The following is an 18,403-nucleotide window of genomic DNA, read 5'->3' on the forward strand; positions in this document are numbered from 1 at the left end:
ATATATGGTTAAATATTTCTAAGCATAAATGACAATCAACAATACAAAACCTAACAGCATCCACCCTTTTCTGTGAATATTTGTCAACATTTACTCATCCTAACGTTGGTCCAGTCTTTGTCTCAGTGTCAAGTCAGTCAACACTTTAGTCCCCATCGTCAGTCCATCACAGCCCAGTCACACACATTCATGCACACACACTCACCCGCATTCACACGAGATATTACTGATAATAGAGTCCTGCGCGCAACCTTTTCCAGTGTCCATCACCAGGAAGATGACGTCATCATTTTAAAAAGAATAACAAGTGTTTATGATTTTGGACTGATCGGGTCCCCATAGGTAGCTGTCTCCTCAGCCCATTGTAATCTGGAAAAGCTCACCTTATATTTGCTCTCACAAAAATGTTAATTCAATCTTGCAGGCCTGCTTAGAACAAAAAATAATAATCAGCTCTTTTTTTTCTAAGTCATCAAAACAGAAAACATCATCACCATAAGGGTGACACCTGACAGGTTTTCGCTAAGTGCACTGTTACAAAAATAATGGGCCCAGTTCTGGACATGTCCATGTATAGAAAAACTCTTACTAAAACAAAACCCCGAAAATCTGCCAGATTAATCACAGAAAAGTTTTGCTTACTAGTGTAACAATATGTTATGGGACATCACTAAATTATAATTTATTTATTTACCTTTCTGTGGCGATGCTCTGGACATTTCTAAACCTCCACAAGTTCAGCATCAACTTTCATATGCTCTCACTTTAACAAGACCAGCCTTCACCTCTCACCCGTCCTCGTCCCCTATTCTCACAGTTGCCTGTGTGTCCTCCCAAATCTCCAGCAAACACAGGCCCAAATCAGCTGTTTCTTTCTCTCTGTTATTCTCTCTTCCTCTTTTCAGTCTCTTTTGCCGCTTAACTCCCAGCATGGCAAACATAAACCTCAGACAGTCCCATCAAGTGCTTTCACACAATAATGTCACTGGTACACTTCCCAGCTGGTGATTAGAGCACATGTTTCCATCAATGATGGTATTCGTACATGCTGCTGGACCCTTCAGAGTTTTAGCTCAGTTGTGCTGTCTTTTGCTTTTGCCTGCTGTTAATTCTTCAAGTCCACAGTGTTGCTCTGTATGTCTTCATGAAGAGATTGACTGTCCTTTAAGCTTCTCCTCAGGATAAGGACAGGATGAGAGGTGAACCTATGAAATTTTGAGCCAAAACCTGGCCTGTTTGTCGTCCCAGTTAAGTTAATCTATCATTTTGCCGCTGTACTCATCCACGAGGTTGAGCTAAGTCCATGGGCACCTGTATCAACACACTAAGACATTTCTTTAATATAATTTTCCTAGTTATCAACACATTCATTGTCTAATTCTTCTATCTAGATTTTAAGACATCTTTCTCTCTCTCACGTTGCACACACATCAGGCAATTTCCTCCAAACTGCCTGCAAACATTTCACTTCCTGTCACAGACACACACACACACAGCGGTTTTCACACACACTCCTCACCTCACTCCATTTCATCAATTTCTGCAACCTAATCGAACTCTTGTTTTATGTTCACTCTCTATATACTGTACCCTCTGTAACTCTACTCATTTTTAATGTACTCATTTTAAGAATGCACCCTCAGCCACACACACACAAATTGAGCAGCTTCACACAAATATATACTCAGGTCTTTACATTTGCAAGCATTAACCAAACGAAATCCTTCACATCAAAGTCTTCAACGTGTTTATCAGAATTCCTTCAGCACAATTTTTTTTTTCTTTTTTTGTGTCCCGTTTGGATCTTTAGCCATCAGAATTGTTGTCTTAAGGCCAAGAAAGATGCCAAGCGGATATCTTCAGCACAATTAACAGTTTTTCCACACACATAACAATTCTTTTAGCTCAGCTCTGCGGCACAATTCACTCAGCTCCTTTAGCAGATCTTCTCTTACACAAGCCACACCCTTTTTCTATCACACTTTCAAAACAATATGCACTTTTGATCATGCATCCAAAGAACAATTTTACACTTTCCTATATATTCACACGTTTATACGTATAACAAAATAACACCAAATGCCAAGATACATTATTTCCATTTCCTTACCACACTTTACATCATCCTGTACTGGTACCAGTTTTCCCTACACAATTTTGACAACTTTAAAAGCCTATGAGCCCAGGTCCAAATTAATTAATCAATTAAACCGTTTCTGTCCCGGACAGAGGCCTGATTTCTAAGTCTTATTTTAATTTAAAAGTGTTTCCCCCACCCGCAGCTTTACCGGAAGCTTTACTTTACCAGCATCTCTCGCCTAAAACTTTACCAGCCACTCTATGTTGAGGTGGTCATGCTCGAGGCCCGGCCTCTTCACTCAAACAATGCACCAAAAGTGGTCCCTGACCACTGGCCGTTAACCAAGGTCCCAAGTCTTGGCAGTGGCCAACTGAGATAATCCTGACGCCGCAGGGTCTTGCCACACGTCCGAAGCAAGGAGGGGGTTCTCACCCCTGAACTTGTGTGCACTCCTAGGGATCGCCCTCCCCGTCCTAAATCAATTTAAATAAATTTTCAAACACCACTGGGGACTCTAACCACCAGTTTACTGATGTCCAGGCCCAGCCTTCTGCCCAAAATGGGAACTCAAATCCCTTAAACAAGTGCCTAATTACCAACTCTAATCTCTTTTCTCTTGGCTGACACAACACAGTTAACATTGCACACAACACATGAACATTAAAATTCAACCCAACATTAACAGTAATACATTTTCATCAGATATTTCCCCAGACTTTACTGTTATTATCACAAATTTCCCAAAATCACCACGGATATTTCACCAGAAATCCACTGAACAAATTTTGTAATTTAGCTTAATTTTACTACAACTGAGCCAATTTAACTGTGAAGATCATCAACTCGGCGAACAGATAATTTAGAATTCATCCAATAAGCACACTTTGCTTTTTTAACAGGTGGTGCTTAACTTTAAATTTGGACCTGTCCTCTGTTTGCCTCATGGCCAAATTGGTCCTCTCAGCCGTCAAAGAATCCGGGTTCACGGCACCAATGATCAAATCCAGTTCCTTTATATTCTTTTACTGACCAAGAAAAAACCCGACTCAGTGTGGTCAAAGCTCAAAAATCCTCTTTAGTCTACATTTCTGGAAAAGTAGATGTGCACAGGCTAAATCCTGAGCAGATCTGAAGCATTACAAGCCAAATGAGCATAACATAATCAGTCATACGTCACACATGGTTTTGATCAAAACAACTGCTGCGCTGCACTCTAGTTTCACTTCCTGTACTCTGCAGGCCTGCACAAAGCGTCTTCTGCAGTTTCCTGTCTTACACAGTACTCTGTGACCTTTAGCACACATTCTAACTCAAAGTGGCGTTTTTTCTACACTGGCCTCTATAAAACAATATAAATAGAAAATAAGCACTAAGAATATATATTTATTCCGTAACACAGTTCTGTGATTTCCTGGATACTGAGTGATCCCCTTTGGTTATCCTGGTTCAGATTTCAATAGGAAGATGAGGCTTGTCTGCTCAAGTTGCCTGTAGTATCATCTGCAGACATAAGTTGAAAATAAAATAGTCATCCCATTTTAGTACTGTTAAAAAAAAGATGAAGATGGTTAACAATTATGACCCAAGTGTCTGCTTGTATAGAAATGTTCAACATTGAGTCCAGAAAAATAAAGGTTTATAAGTTGACTGTGGGAGAGAGCGAGTTTGAAAAAAAGAAAGCTCCAAAGGTTGTGTCATTAGAAAGAGGAGGGATGGGACTGGTGGGTGAAGGACAAAATAGATAAATGAGCTCTGTGAGGAAAAGCTTTGATGAGATGCAGCAGCCTGATGATGGAGATACACGAAGGACTAGAGCTCTGTTTTCCACAACTCCTCAACGATTCCTGCAGAAAGCCAACACTTCACTATTCCACAACTATGCTGCTGTATATTGTGATGTCATGCATCTCTCTGATCACTGCTGCTCTATCACTGCTGCTCTAAACCTTCTGGCCATCATCTCAGTCTCCCACTTCAGGCAGAGACCAACTTTTAAATTAACTTAGATTAAGGTTTAGATATATGAAAAGTGAGATTTGCATCATTGGAATTAGCAAAGAATACATTAAGTGAAACTAATAAATGTCTTTGGCTCAACCATGACTGTTAAGTTGTGTAAGGTTCACCGTGTCTTAATAAGGAAACAATTTCACTAAATACATTTTGACATAATTAACATATGACATAATCTCAACTATCTTATCACTATCATTTCGCTGCCCCACCTTGGGCATAGATAAACCTCAGCTGAAAGGTGAGGTTTATCTTTAGACTGTAATTTAATTTAGTGATGAGTTAAGTTAGTTTGGCACATTCTGTGTATTTTAAACAAGAATTGAATCATGCCTTACTAATAAATCATTTCTACTAATGGAATTTTCACTAAAAACAATGTAACATTTTTAATGTGTATTATTTATTTTTTCTGTTACCCTGCAGGCAGCTTCGCACACCCAGCAACATACTCCTCCTCTCACTGGCTGTTTCAGACTTTCTCGTGGGTCTCCTGTTGATGCCGTTACGAATTTTAAAAAGCACCACCTGCTGGATACTTGGTGATTTTAATTGTTTTCTTTATTGGTATCTGACTGGCAACATTACGTGTGCTTCAATAGGGAACATAGTTCTAATATCAGTCGCTATGTGGCTATTTGTGACCCTTTACATTACTCCACCAGAATTACTGTGGCAAAAGTTAAACTCAGTGTTTGTCTGTGTTGGTTTTATGCTATTTCCAGCATTAGTCTTTATGCAAAAGACTACCTGATTGAACCAGGCAGGTATAATTCCTGTTATGGAGAGTGTGTCATTAATGATATTGCAAGGACTATTGACCTTGTTTTATCCTTTATATTTCCAATTACTGTCATCATAGTTCTGTATATGAGAGTATTTGTGGTGGCTGTGTCTCAGGCTCATGCCATGCGCTCTCAGGTTACAGCTGTCACAATTCAGTGTTCTCTGAATCAAGCAAACAAATCAGAGTTGAAAGCAGCCAGGACACTTGGAGTTCTTGTAGTTGTGTTTCTACTGTGTTTCTGCCCATATTACTGTGTCTCTCTTATAAGGGAGGACTTTAGCTCAGTAGCTCCTGTAATGTTTGCATGCCTCAAACATTAATGATGACACCTTCAGTATTTCTCAGTTCCATTCTTTAATTCGCAGGCTTGCAGCGGCAACACAGTCTGCAGCGCTAACTTGTTCATCTACCGTTTTTCATTGTCCCTCTTTTCTATCCTCTCCTTCCGCCTAACATTCGACCTTTCAAAATAAAATCTCTGTAAACATCACAGCGCTCATTGTGATCAGTCTGTTCTTTTCAAACTCCTGTTTAAACCCAGTGATCTATGCCTTGTTCTATCCTTTTTTTCATAAAAGCTTTGAAACTAATTGTCACTTTACAGATACTGCATTTGTTGTAGAATATGTAGACAGTAATTCATTGTGACAGGAATCACACCCACTTTTACGCTTTTCACAAACTTTATTTCTTATTGTTACTGTTTACACACTGGTTGCAGCTTTGCAGCTCACAGCCACAGACGCTAATAACAACAACAGTGAGGACCTAGTTCATTCTTTTAGTACAGGTGTGGCATGTTTACTCATGCCACTCAGGTGTGTCTGCCTCCCCACGCCACAGACCGCCACATTCATCTACATATTCTGTGGTCATAGTACAGGGTGGGCCATTTATATGGATACACCGTAATAAAATGGGAATGATTGGTGATATTAAAGTCATGTTTGTGGCACATTAGTATATGTGAGGGGGCAAACTCCTCAAGATGAGTGGTGACAACCGCCCCACAACCACATAACGATGTCAGCCTGGAAGAGGAGTATAAGCTCTTTGAGAAATAATTCTTTATTTCCATGAGATTCTTACTGACATGTATCTGGACCACAGTGAGGCTGTGAATGGGTGGATTAGATCAGTAGCCTTCAAGAATCCCAGGCGAATGAACCTGATTTCACACTTCATCCTCCCCCAACAACTGCTCTGGACTCCACACCATAGCATCCTGCCTCGTCTCTTGCCTCCAGCTGTTCATCTTTGCCACTACAGTATTACAACTCCTCACTAAACAGGTCCTTGCTGCTAAAGCCCTGAACCTCAATCACACTGTCATAGTGGTCCTGCTCGACAGCTGCCCTTGCTTTGTCAAAGGCTTCAGTAAAGCTTCTTTAAAGCCCGTTGCTGGTCAGGTTTATGTTGATGGTCAGCATATGCACATGGATAAGAGAGAGTTGGTTGCAGCCCACACTGCAAAATCTCCAGTGTTAAATTGACACTAGAAAGTGTCTATGTGTCCACTCTCCTGAGTGTTAAATTAATGCTTTTGACAGTGTTAGATTTCTAACAGTAACCTAGTCAGTGTTAAAGATTAACAATGACTAACACTGAGTAGTGCTGATTTTCTATCACTGGAAAATAACTAAAAATGCTGGTAACATTTCAGTGTTAGAAAAAACACACTGCTAATGTTAGTCATTGTTAATCTTTAATACTGACTAGGTTACTATTAGAAATCTAATACTGTCAAAAGTGTTAATTTAACACTCAAAAGAGTGGACAACTATAGACACTTTCTAGTGTCAATTTAACACTGGAGATTTTGCAGTGTTTCTTTTATCATCTGCATTGCTTCCTGTGCCCAAAAATAACCCACAGAGTGCTTGATCATCTTGCAGTCTCGGGTGGGATGCTGTAAAGTGTGCGTTCAGGCTGAGGCCACTGTCATTCAGTTCTTGACGACTGAAAGTGATCAGTACGTTGCTGGAGGACACAATAAAACAGAACCACAATCTGTTGATTGTGTATGAGGTTCTGTTGGTAGGGAAGAGAAGAAGGAGAGGTGAAGGGGGTGTGGAGGTGTGGCGAGATAAATCCCCTATGTGACAAGAAGCTCTGATCAGAGAGCTGCAGCTGTATGATTTTGGAGATGCAGAAAGAAGCCGAGCTTTGTTTTCCACAACTCCTCAACAGCTCCTGCAGGAAGCCAACATTTCACTGGTCCAAAGCTGTGCTGCTGAACACTGTGCTGTGCTGCATCTCTCTGCTCACTGCTGCTCTAAACCTTCTCGTCATCATCTCAGTCTCTTACTTCAGGCAGAAATTAACTTCTCAGCTGAAATTGTAGTTTAAGTCTTAAAAACCAATGGAATTAGTGAAGACATTTTTACATTATTAATGTGTAATATATTCTTTTTTTCTCTCTCCTTAGGCAGCTTCACACACCCACTAACATCCTCCTCCTTTCTCTGGCTGTCTCAGACTTTCTCACTGGTCTCCTTATGCTGCCACTAGAAATAATTAGAAACACGGCCTGCTGGGTACTTAGTGATCTTATGTGTTCTGTTTATACTTATCTGACAGCCGGTCTTTTCTGTGCTTCAACTTGGAACATAGTTCTCATTTCAGTTGACCGCTATGTAGCTATTTGTCACCCTCTTCATTACCCCACCAGAATTACCATGGCAAGAGTCAAACTCTGTGTTTGTTTGTGTTGGTTTTGTTCAACCTTCTACGGCAGTCTTTTAACAAAGGATGTTCTAATTAAGCCGGCCAGGTATAATTCCTGTTATGGAGAGTGTGTGTTTGACATTAATGATATTGCAGGGTTTATTGATCTTGTGTTATCTTTTATTTTTCCAGTATCTGTTATCATAGTTCTTTATATGAGAGTGTTTGTGGTGGCTGTGTCTCAAGCTCGTTCCATGCGCTCTCATGTTACAGCTGTCACACTTCAGCGTTCAAGCAATCAAGCAAACAAATCTGAACTGAAAGCAGCCAGGAACCTTGGAGTTCTTGTAGTTGTGTTTCTCGCATGTTACCTTCCGTTTTACTGTTACTCTCTTATTGAAGTAAATGTGATCAATGACTCATCTACATTTTTTCTGATCATTGTGTTTTACATTAACTCGTGTCTAAACCCACTGATGTATGCCCTTTTTTACTCTTGGTTTAGAAATGCTGTTAAACTTATTATCACTCTGCAGATTTTTAAGCATGACACTAGTGAAGCAAACATGTTTTAAAAAGATAAGGAAATCCACTCTACTAACAATTGAAATCAATAAATCAATAAATTCAGAAATCTGAAAATGAAAATTTTGACCTTGTCACAAATGAGGAAATATAGAAAATGTCATTAAAGTATGATAGTGTTGCGGCAATGTATTTTATTATTTCTTATTTTTATTTGATTATTTATATTATATGCCACTTCCGAGAAGGAAATTGCCAGTAAAATTTCATGAAGTACTTTTTTAAAGGTACTAATACTTTTTACATAGACTTTATCCAGCTTTTGGCTCAGTGTGATTAAGAATGTGTGGGGATTATATCATTTTAATATCATGTTTATTCATTCATATCCTTTTTATTCGTTTATATCCTTTTTATTAAGCTTTGAGTAGCGGCATTTGATTAAAACATTTATTCAATATATTACACATATAGTTTCAGTTACAGAGAAGTTGGCTTTCTGTCTAGTAAGAGGTTATAAGCTTTAGTTGGCGAGGTGAGACATGAGACAGAGTGCACTGAGGTGTCTCGACCTCAGTGCGAGACACACACAGTTTGCCTGCACACACACACATAGTATATAGACTCATATTTTGCTTGTAACTGCATTTTGTGCCTGCATAAGTGACAGTTTTTTGTAGGATGTGGTTCTGATGTTCCAGAGATAAGCGAGAGTAAGAAGATCAACAGGAAGCACCTGGCGTCAAGACGGAGAAAATGCTCTTTTTGAATGTGTCAAAGGTTGTGGTTATTGTAGTTTATGCATGTTATGTATCTGCTTTGACGCATGAAGGGGCATAATAATACATAAAACATTCTGAGTAAGCTTTCTTTGGGGGATTCATGCTGAGGATTGTGATGGTGTATTTCCTCCACATAAAATCATTGTTTTGACGCACTTGGACTTGTGGTCGTTTGTCTCTCACCTCAATCACGAATCGGGACAAATGTTAACTTTAGTATTGTCTCTCTGTCTGTTGCTATTATCATTTACCACTGTTATACTGGTTTCATAAGTACCATATTACCATGTATTTTATTTTTAAAGGGGCCTACAGAAATAGGTCATACCATAAAAATAACTTTCTATCCAAATTTAAAGGTTTTCCAAAATTATGTTAACATTAACTGGAAATGACAAGTAATGAAAATAAGACAGATGTATAAGCAGGCTTAAGCTTTTATTACTCATTTTATATAATTATCTATATACAACAATAATAAAATGTAATGTAAGAAATGTAACAATAGCTGTGTTTTAAAAATACATTTTTGCCATTGAAAAGACTGTTTAGGGCTTAGTGGTCATAGTTTTGTTAGGTGTTTGTTGTCCCGACACCAATATTTGTATAATTATACTCCTATAACGACAACTCCTCACACAGTGTGTATGATGTCATCATAGACAGACTGGCTGCCTATTCCAGCAAAATAAGGTATAAATAAATGCAAATTAAACAAGATGTTTTATAGCTAAAACTTTGAGAAGCGTTACACAACAATTTTATTACATTGTGTAATAATGTATTAATGCATGCTCAATCATCCAGGTAAGAAAATCCCAAAATGCTGATTCTGTTCGTCTGGACGTAGTATTTTCAGTGAGAGAAACATTTCGTCACTCATCCAAATGACTTCTTCAGTCTCAGCTGACTGCACGTTTCCCCATTCTTATAAAAAGTACATTTTGCATAATAACTCAATCTAGCGCCACTGGCAAAAAATGAGCTTTGAGGTCAGTTTCTTCATCATTAATATGGTAATTGTTATGACCATTAATAATAATAATAATAATAATAATAATGGATTGGATTTATATAGCGCTTTTCAAGGCACCCAAAGTGCTTTACAATGCCACTATTCATTCACTCTCGCATTCACGCACTGGTGGAGGCAAGCTACGGTTGTAGCCACAGCTGCCCTGGGGCAGACTGACAGAAGCGAGGCTGCCATATCGCGCCATCGGCCCCTCTGGCCAACACCAGTAGGTGGTAGGTGAAGTGTCTTGCCCAAGGACACAATGACCAGGACAGAGAGCCCAGGGATCGAACCGGCAACCTTCCGGTTACAGATACGCTTCCCAACCCCCTGAGCCACGGTCGCCCCAACAACCACAGATCAAAGACAATGATATTGATCATTCATCACTGATCAGTGACAATGGCCATGAGTACTATTCTCAGAGAGTTGGGGAATGGTTGCAATCACAGCATTACAAGATCTGTCCACCTCAATTCAAAGAAGGTCTTTTCCTTTTTCATGTATATGGCCTCCTTGACTCCTCACTTTCTTCCTGTTCAGGATGTGTACATCCTCATCATTGAAAGAGTGTCCACTGTCTATCTCTCCTGTTGTACAATCCACTTAGGCAGCGGTTGTTTGGTTTTCACAATGTATAAATCATGGCGATCCTCTTGGCTCTTGACAGCGTACACTGTATTACTCTGTTCGTGTCAGGGGATTCGAACCTTGGGGTGCACCACTTTTTGGCACAGCTTGTGTTGAGGTTTAAAAGCCACAGAGACGCGGTGTTTAGAGATAATGTTTCTCAACTGTTTCGATAATCCTGACACATAAAGGATCACTAAGGGTTTTCGCTTAGACAGCAGTTGTCTTTCTCTCCTGGATCGCCTGGAGCTTTCTTTAGGTGCCTTCCCAGCTTTGACAAATGTCTCACTGGGATAACCACATTTACTCAGGGCCTCCATGATATGACGTTCTTCTGCTGGCCACTGTATGTCTGGTGATGGTGTTTGCTCTGAGAGTCAAACCTTAAAAACTGATCCGTATGTATTGGTTTAGGGTACACATTGACTTTTAACTGTCCCCCATTACTGATGAAAGTCTCACAGTCTAAGAAGCCTAACCTGTAATTTTTCTTATCCTCTCTGGTGAACTTGATGTGTTGGTTCATCCCTTGATATGTCCAGATTTGATTTTCACCCAGGTGTCATCCACATACTTGAACCAAGTAGGGTTTCAGCAAAAAGCACAATCATAGCAGTTCCTTTATACCCTTTGTGTGGATACAATCTTTGTCTGTTCAGCAGTTGGGAGTTAAATTCTCAACATCATGTGAGCACCAGCCTGATCATGAACTGTGCTGTGGCCATCAACACAACTTAGAGTCAGTTGTTTTCCCATCTTTGCAAATACATTTTTGTACAAGACAGTTCAAATTACATACCAATAATTGACAGAGGTTAGATGACTGGAAAGACAAATTTTCCATCACACCAACCACATTCATATACATTTTGATGGTCCTCAAGACATTGAAAGACTTCAGCTTAGATAAAGGCTAAAACTAAAACAATGGCATTAACAGTAAAAAATGACTACAGGGGGATTATTTTGGAATATCAGAGATCAAGCGGTGCTTTTGGCATGAGAAAAAAAAGTTCTATTTAGGGTCTAATTAAAATAGAATTTCGCCAGGTGGTTATTGTCCTTAATGTACCATTTGTGTATTATAGAGCGGGAGAAACAACTGCTTCACACAGGGTTCATAGTCATGATCTGGCTGACACTGTCAGCAGAAATGGAAAGGGAAATACATAAAAACTAAAATAACAACAATATACAAAGAATAAAAAACCAGAACAGCTTTACAAAGAACCACAAACTACATTTTAGAACCAAGATAAAAAGACGATAGCTAAAACTAGATAAGCTTCTCAGATAAGCTTGACATAATGAGAGCTTGAGAACAATGTCAAATAGCAAAAAAAGTTTTTTAGGGTAAAATAACACTATAGGCTTGACAGCCACAGCTGGATTTATTGCCCCCACCTCACAGTCAGTGATGTCAGAGTTGGTTTGGAGTCAAAATGTGAGGCAGAGTGAAAAGCCTAATGCCAGAGCTCCAGAAACCCTGATGCTTATAAGATTCAAGATTAAAGATTCAAGAGCTTTACTATCAGTACAGTGGTCTACACAGTATACCAGGGGTCTCAAACTCAAATGAGCCGCGGGCCACTTCTGGCACCGTCATCTCATTGGAGGGCCACTTTAGTGTCCAAGTAGTACAAAAAAACAAAAACGAAAACACCCACTAATATTTCTTAAAACGTAGTGGGTTTTTTTTTTAAAAATTTAATTCCAAATATTGTGTAACAAGACAAAATTGCAAACATGAATGCAATTTTTTTCCTCACTCTTAACTATCTGAAGCCTTTCAGTTTCAGTTTCATTTGTCATACGCAAGTTAGCGCAGGGTCAACATTGCAATGAAATGTATTTGACCAGAAGACAGTCACTCAGCAGTATAGTACAGTATAGTACAGTAGTTTCATTGAACTACCAAATAAACAGCTCTTTCTGGCCAGACACGTGGCAGCACTTTTGCTACAATTTTGTTTGTATTTAACAAAATAAAAATGCAGGCATAAGTGTACACATTAGTTTTCGACTGCAAGTGAAAATTGTTTTCTTTCCAAATAAATCTCTCACTGAACTAACACAGGCCTCAACATGTTTGCACTCTCTTCTTACCTCGGCCAGGTCCGCGGCTCCGAACCGTGGTAAGGAGACCTCTGGCTATTACTTTGGGTTCCGTGTCGGGCTCGTAGCCGGGAACTAGCTTTACTGTCTACGTTGCAAGCGAGAGACAGAAAGAGGCTTTGAAAGGCTGCTGCAGCAGAACTTTTTTGTTTCGCAGGAAAACACGAACACAGTGTAAAGTCGAGTCTTAATAGCTTACTGGGCTCGTCAGGCACTCTTTTTGGCTGCAGTGGTTATTTTTATATTTACATGCTTCCATCTCCCGTTTCTGCTCGGTAGCACCTGTACTTTTCACTTTCCTTTTTCTCCCTCCCTCACGCTGTCACGAAATTAATATATTGTTAGTGCTTATTTAGTGCATATTGTTACTTGTTTTTAATGTAGTCTAAAAGGGCCAGCTCTGACTAGAGTCTGAGCCAAAACGTACTGACAGGAAACTGCATGCTTTTGCAGAGCATATGAGGTGCAGAAAGAAAGCGAAACTAAGTGTTGGATCGAAACTTAAAGTGTGCGTGACGTCTAGAGGAAGTATATATGTACATCAGGCAGGCTGCTGCTGCTTCAGAGCTGTGTGTGCTCAGTCTCCTTTTTTGGAAATGTAAAATTAAAGATCATTTTTTGAGTTAGACCACTTTGAGCCATGTTTTTCTTTGCCACCAAAAGAATGCAAAGAACTGAATTTAATAATTGGTGCAGTGACCCGGATTCTTTTGCGGCTGAGAGGACTAATTCGGAGCTTAAGGTACAATCTGATATGAGGCGGACAACAGACCGGTCTAAAAAGATTTAAAGGTAGGCACAAGCCTGTTCAAAGTAAAAGCAAAATTGTGCATATTGGATGAAATCTAAATTATCTGTTCACCGAGTTGATGATCGTCACCGTCAAATTGGCTCAGTAGTGGCGAAATTAAAGTCAATTATAAAATCTGTTAAGTAGATTTCGGGTGACATGTCCATGGTAATTTTGAGTGAAGTAAAGTAAAGTCTAGGAATATTTGATAAAAGCTTATTGTTGTTAATGATAAAGTGAAGTTTAAAGTTGATGTGTTGAGTGTAATCTTTTCAGCCAAGTGAAAAGAGATTAGAGAGTAGGTAATTGGACATTGGTTTCAGGGTAGGAGTCCCTTTTGGTCAGAAGGCTGGGCCTGGACATCAGTAAACTGGGTGTTAGAGTCCCCAGTAATGTTTTTAAAGTTATTTAAATTAATCTAGGACGGCGGTGTGACCCCCAGGAGTGCACACAAGTTCAGAGGTGAGAACCTCCCCCTTCGCTCCGGTATCTCAGTTGACCACACTGCCAAGACTTGGGACCTTGGTTAATTGTCAGTGGTGACTAGTACTAAAGGAAGATGATGTGAAGTTGTGATTTGGAAAGGAAAATTATTTATCTTGGCAGTCGGTGTCTTTATAAATGTGTGAATGTATAAATGAAGTGTAAAATTGTTATTTGGATGAATGATTAAAGGTGCACATTGTTTTGAGAGAAAAGGGTGTGGTATGTGTGTGTGTGTGTGAGACGATTATCTTTTAAGGAAGCTCAGGGAAGTGTGCAAAATGCTGATGAAAGTATTGTGTGAATGATGCTACAAAACTGAGCTGAAAGAATGGTGATATGTGTGGAAAAACTGTTAATTGTCCTCAGGATTTGTACCAAAAGAGCTCTGATAAGCACATTGAAGATTTTGATGTGAGTGCTTGCAAATGCAAAGAGCTGAGTATATTTAAGTGTGTGCATGTGTACACGGAATCCAAAGTACCATCAGGGTGCACACCCCACCCCTGGCGTCGTTGCCCACCTCTCAATGTTAAATACACGTAGACATTGAGGGCCAGCAGGAGGGACCATGCGCTTACCTGCTGCTCTCTGGCAGGTAGCTCCATGCCCTCCTGGGTTTTAAATGCACCTTAGAACACACATGCATCAACACTACAATGAGCGGGTGGAGGGAGGTTTGGAGTCTTCTCTCACCCCCATTCTCTGCGACCTGCTGGAGCGGGGGGGCTAGGAGGAGGAGTTGGCCGTCCGACTGCGGTCTGGAGTGTGGGGCCTCCCTGCTGCTACGGAGTCGGGGCGGTCTGCCTCCCCCCACCGCAGGGAAAAGGGTAACACCACCTGGGTCTGGGTGCAGTTCCCCCCCCTCCAGGGGCAAGGGTACCTAGACCCGGTTTGTAGAGTACGCTTGGGGAGTGTGATCGTGTGTACAGCGTCTCTTTATGTCTGTCTCCACGTTGGTTGAGTGTGGAGTAAGTGTATATGAGAGCATGAGGGTGGGAATGGATGTTTGTATATGTGTGTGCCTGTATTTCTGTGTCTATATGTCAGGTTGGGTGTCAGGCGCCACCTCTCTGGGGACATCTTAGGCCCTCCAAGGTATGGAGGCCTATCTCCCCCTACCACCACTTCCCCTGCCAGTGGCGGACTCCCTCAGACGTCGGTGCGTTGGTGGTTCTTTGTGTCCGGGGATGGGCGTCCAGGTACACACCGGCTCACTCCTTGGCGGCCGCTTATCGGGGCCTGGAGCCTGGGGCTTGCTCGGGCCACTTCGGAGGTGGGGTGCCCCCGGCCTCTCGGCCTGGGGCTCGGTCACTCAGGCACGGCTGGCTGCCGACGGAGCTCACGGGCGCGTCACTGCAACTCCCCCTGGCTTCTGCTCCGCGGCTGCTGAGTGAGCCCTCATCTGGGACTCTCCTCAGCTCTTTCTGGGACAGTGGCGCGGCTGCCCCTCTGTTGGTCTTCCTTGGTCTCTTGTGTTCTGGGGGCCTCTGGATGTCTGGAGTTTTGATCTCCTCCACACCTGCTTCACACCCTGGAGGACGGGGCTGTGCCCCCCCACACCCTCTAGCAGATCATTACATGAAGGAACCTTTTAAAAAACAAAAAACAAGTGCGTCCATGCTCACAGGTGTACACACGGGTGATCACACCCACAAACTACACCCTTTTTGGCTCCTACCTCAAAGCACACTGTGTTCTGTTGATCTTATGTGCTGCACAATAATGTTTAACATTTAGTATTTACTGTCATATTCCCATATATCATTGTGATATTGTTTATTCTATTACTCTTGTTCTGTTCTGCTTGTTTTCTTTTTTCTTTCTCAGCAGGTGATCCAGGTGATCGATATATGCATTTTTTTTCTGTTTTTCTTCTTTTTTTTCTTTTTCTGCTCATTCTGTTGGTTTTTGGTTTTTGCCCTTCTCCCCCGTCCCTCTTCTCAGCTGTTTCTCTTTCCCTCTTTCTTTCTCCCCTTCTTTCCCCCAGTCAAGTCTGTCCCATGTTCAGTAAGTGAAAATAAAATAAACAATAAAAGGTGAATCAAATGGACCATTATGGCAAGGCTGGGATGGTCAATTTGGTAAAGTAAATCCGTTGGGCATCTTTCTTTGCCTTTAGACAACAATTCTGATGGCAAAAGAGCCAAACGGGACAGGCAAAAAAAAAAGAAAAAAAAAAAGTGTGTGCATGTGTGTGTGTACTGAGGGTCCATTCTTTTTATATTAACACGTAGCAGAGTTACATAGGGTCTATAGACTGTAAATATAAAATAAGAGTTCGGTTAGGTTGTAGATGAAAATTTACTGAAGAGAAGAGTGTGTGTGTGTGTGTGTGTGTGTGTGTGTGTGTGTGTGTGTGTGTGTGTGTGTGTGTGTCTGGCAGGAAGTGAACAAGCTTGCATGCCCATAAAAGGAAACTGGCTGATATGTGGAGTGTGCAATCAGAGAGAGAGAGACGTGTTAAAAATCTAGGTAGTGTTAAGAAATGGTAATGAAAATGATATTAAATAAATGTTTTAGTGTGTCAATACAGGTGGACTCTTCTCAACTTGAAAACGTGAGTACAGCGGCAAAATGATAGATTAACAGAATTGGGACGAAAACAGGCCAGGCTTTGGCTTAAAGATTTGACAGCTTCACCTCTCATTCTGTCCTCATCCTGAGAAGAAGCTTAAAGGACAGTCAGTCTCCTGATGAAGACAGAAGACAGACAGAACACCGTGTACTCGAAGAATTAACAGCAGGCAAAAAGACAGTGCAACTGACCTATAACACTGAAGACTCCAGCAGCAGCATGTAAGGAAACACTTGATGGAACATGCACTCTGAATTACAAGCTGGGAAGTTGAACAGTGGGATGACTGTGCAAAAGCACTGGACAGTACTGGATACTGAGTTTCATATTTGCCATGCTGGGAGATATCCTCCAAGAAAAGACTGAAAAGATCAAGAGAGAAGGAATGGAGAGAGGAAACAGCTGATTTGGGCCTGTGTTGATCTGCGAGGCCACACAGAAAACTGTGAGAACAGGGACGAGGATCAGTGAGAGGTGAACCGAGACATGATGCAGTGAAAGCATGTGGGAAATTGGATTGAAGATTGAGACTGAACTCATGGAGGTTTAGAAATGTCCAGAACATCACAACAGAGAGGTAAAAAATAAAAAAATAAAAAAAAGAGAGAGAGAGAGATAAAGAAATAAATAAACTAACAATTATTGAATTGAACAATTGAATAGAAAAGACACATATACAAATTGTTACATGTGAAATTATTTTTAAGAAAGAATCAGAAGTGAGACAGTTTGAATCCACAGCTCAGTGCAAAGATGCATGAATTAAACCTGATTATAAAAACACATCAAGGCAATGAAGACCAGCTTACACTCAATATTAATCTGAATACAAATACATACACGCAATGAAGACATGCTTACATTCATGAATGCGAATACATGACATAAATGCTAAATGGTGGAGATTTAACACACTTAAGTTTGAAGTTGAGGAATAACTCAGGGAGTTCCATGAAAATAGAGGGATTTTTGTGAAAAGGAAAAAGGATAAACCAGTGATTGGAAGTGTAAAGTAGTTTTAGAATAGTGAATTAGAAGTGCTTTTGTGCCAATTGAGCAAAACAAGTTATTACTCTAGAAAGAAAATAAAATAATAATTTAATTATGTGGTAATGTTTTAAATATGCATTTCTCTTGTCAAGGCAACTTCTTATGAGAGGAGAGAGTATGAAAATTAGCTGAATGTGTGGCGACAAAAAAAAAAAAGAACTGAAGCTTCCTTTCTGGCTGTGAAAGAAACATGTGTCATGACCCTGTGCCTTCTCGGCTGACTCTGTATGGCTACAAGTGTTTTTGTTGTGCTGCATCTCTCTCTCTCCCCTCCCGCGCACTGCGCTCTACCGGGGCGGAGTCGTGACGGCTCCAGCCCCTGGCTCGGACACCTGCAAGCAATCATCTCACCCACTTCTTAAGGCGGCTGCTGAGAGTGCTTCCTCGCTGGATTATTGTGTAACACTCGTCAGTGTCATCACCTATCTGAGCCGTTTTTCGAGTTTCTGTCGTGCCACTACTTACCTGCCTTTCCTCTCTGTGCTAGAATTCTCGCCAGCCTGAGGACCGCCGTTGGTGAGCTAAAGCCGGAGTCCGAGCTACCTGAGCTTCAGTGGATTTTGTACCTAGCCCTCTTCTTCCCGTGCCTGTGTTCCCCGGAGACCCTCTTCCTGTGCCCCCTCACCCATATATATTCGCACCTGGTGTCTGTGTGTGTAAATAAATCACGAACTTAAGTGACGGTCTGCCTCCGAGTCCCTCCTGAGCCTGACAACATGTCTGTGAATGAGAAGAATTGCTTGGTAAAATATATAATGGTAAAATACAGGATAATTAAATAAAGTGGTCAGGTCTGTGACTAAGTGCAGTATTCCAGATTTGGAAAAGAAATTTAGAATTTAGTGATGATCGATTGTTATAATGTTTTTAGAAAGGGCTTAATGGGAA

At 40.8% G+C, this 18,403-nt stretch overlaps 1 protein-coding gene across 1 annotated transcript; it reads left to right on the forward strand.

The window, feature by feature from the left end:
* Window positions 1-7,017: 7,017 nt before the first annotated feature.
* On the forward strand, window positions 7,018-8,122 carry LOC146650674 (trace amine-associated receptor 13c-like). Its single transcript, XM_085384552.1, has 2 exons — window positions 7,018-7,193; window positions 7,309-8,122. The coding sequence occupies exons 1-2, from the start codon at window positions 7,027-7,029 to the stop codon at window positions 8,120-8,122; spliced, it is 981 nt and encodes a 326-aa protein (XP_085240678.1). The 5' UTR covers window positions 7,018-7,026.
* The last annotated feature ends 10,281 nt before the right edge of the window (window positions 8,123-18,403 follow it).

Source organism: Rhamphochromis longiceps, linkage group LG16 (genome assembly GCF_057381845.1).
Source record: "Rhamphochromis longiceps isolate RC_006_pf linkage group LG16, R_longiceps_female_GT1.1, whole genome shotgun sequence".
Classification (NCBI taxonomy): Eukaryota; Metazoa; Chordata; class Actinopteri; order Cichliformes; family Cichlidae; genus Rhamphochromis; species Rhamphochromis longiceps.

Coding starts and splice junctions, on each gene's coding strand:
- LOC146650674 (XM_085384552.1), top strand. CDS start 7,027: ATGCAGAAAGAAGCCGAGCTTTGTTTTCCACAACTCCTCAACAGCTCC. Junction 7,194..7,308: donor ATCTCAGTCTCTTACTTCAG/GCAGAAATTAAC, acceptor CTCTCTCCTTAG/GCAGCTTCACACACCCACTA.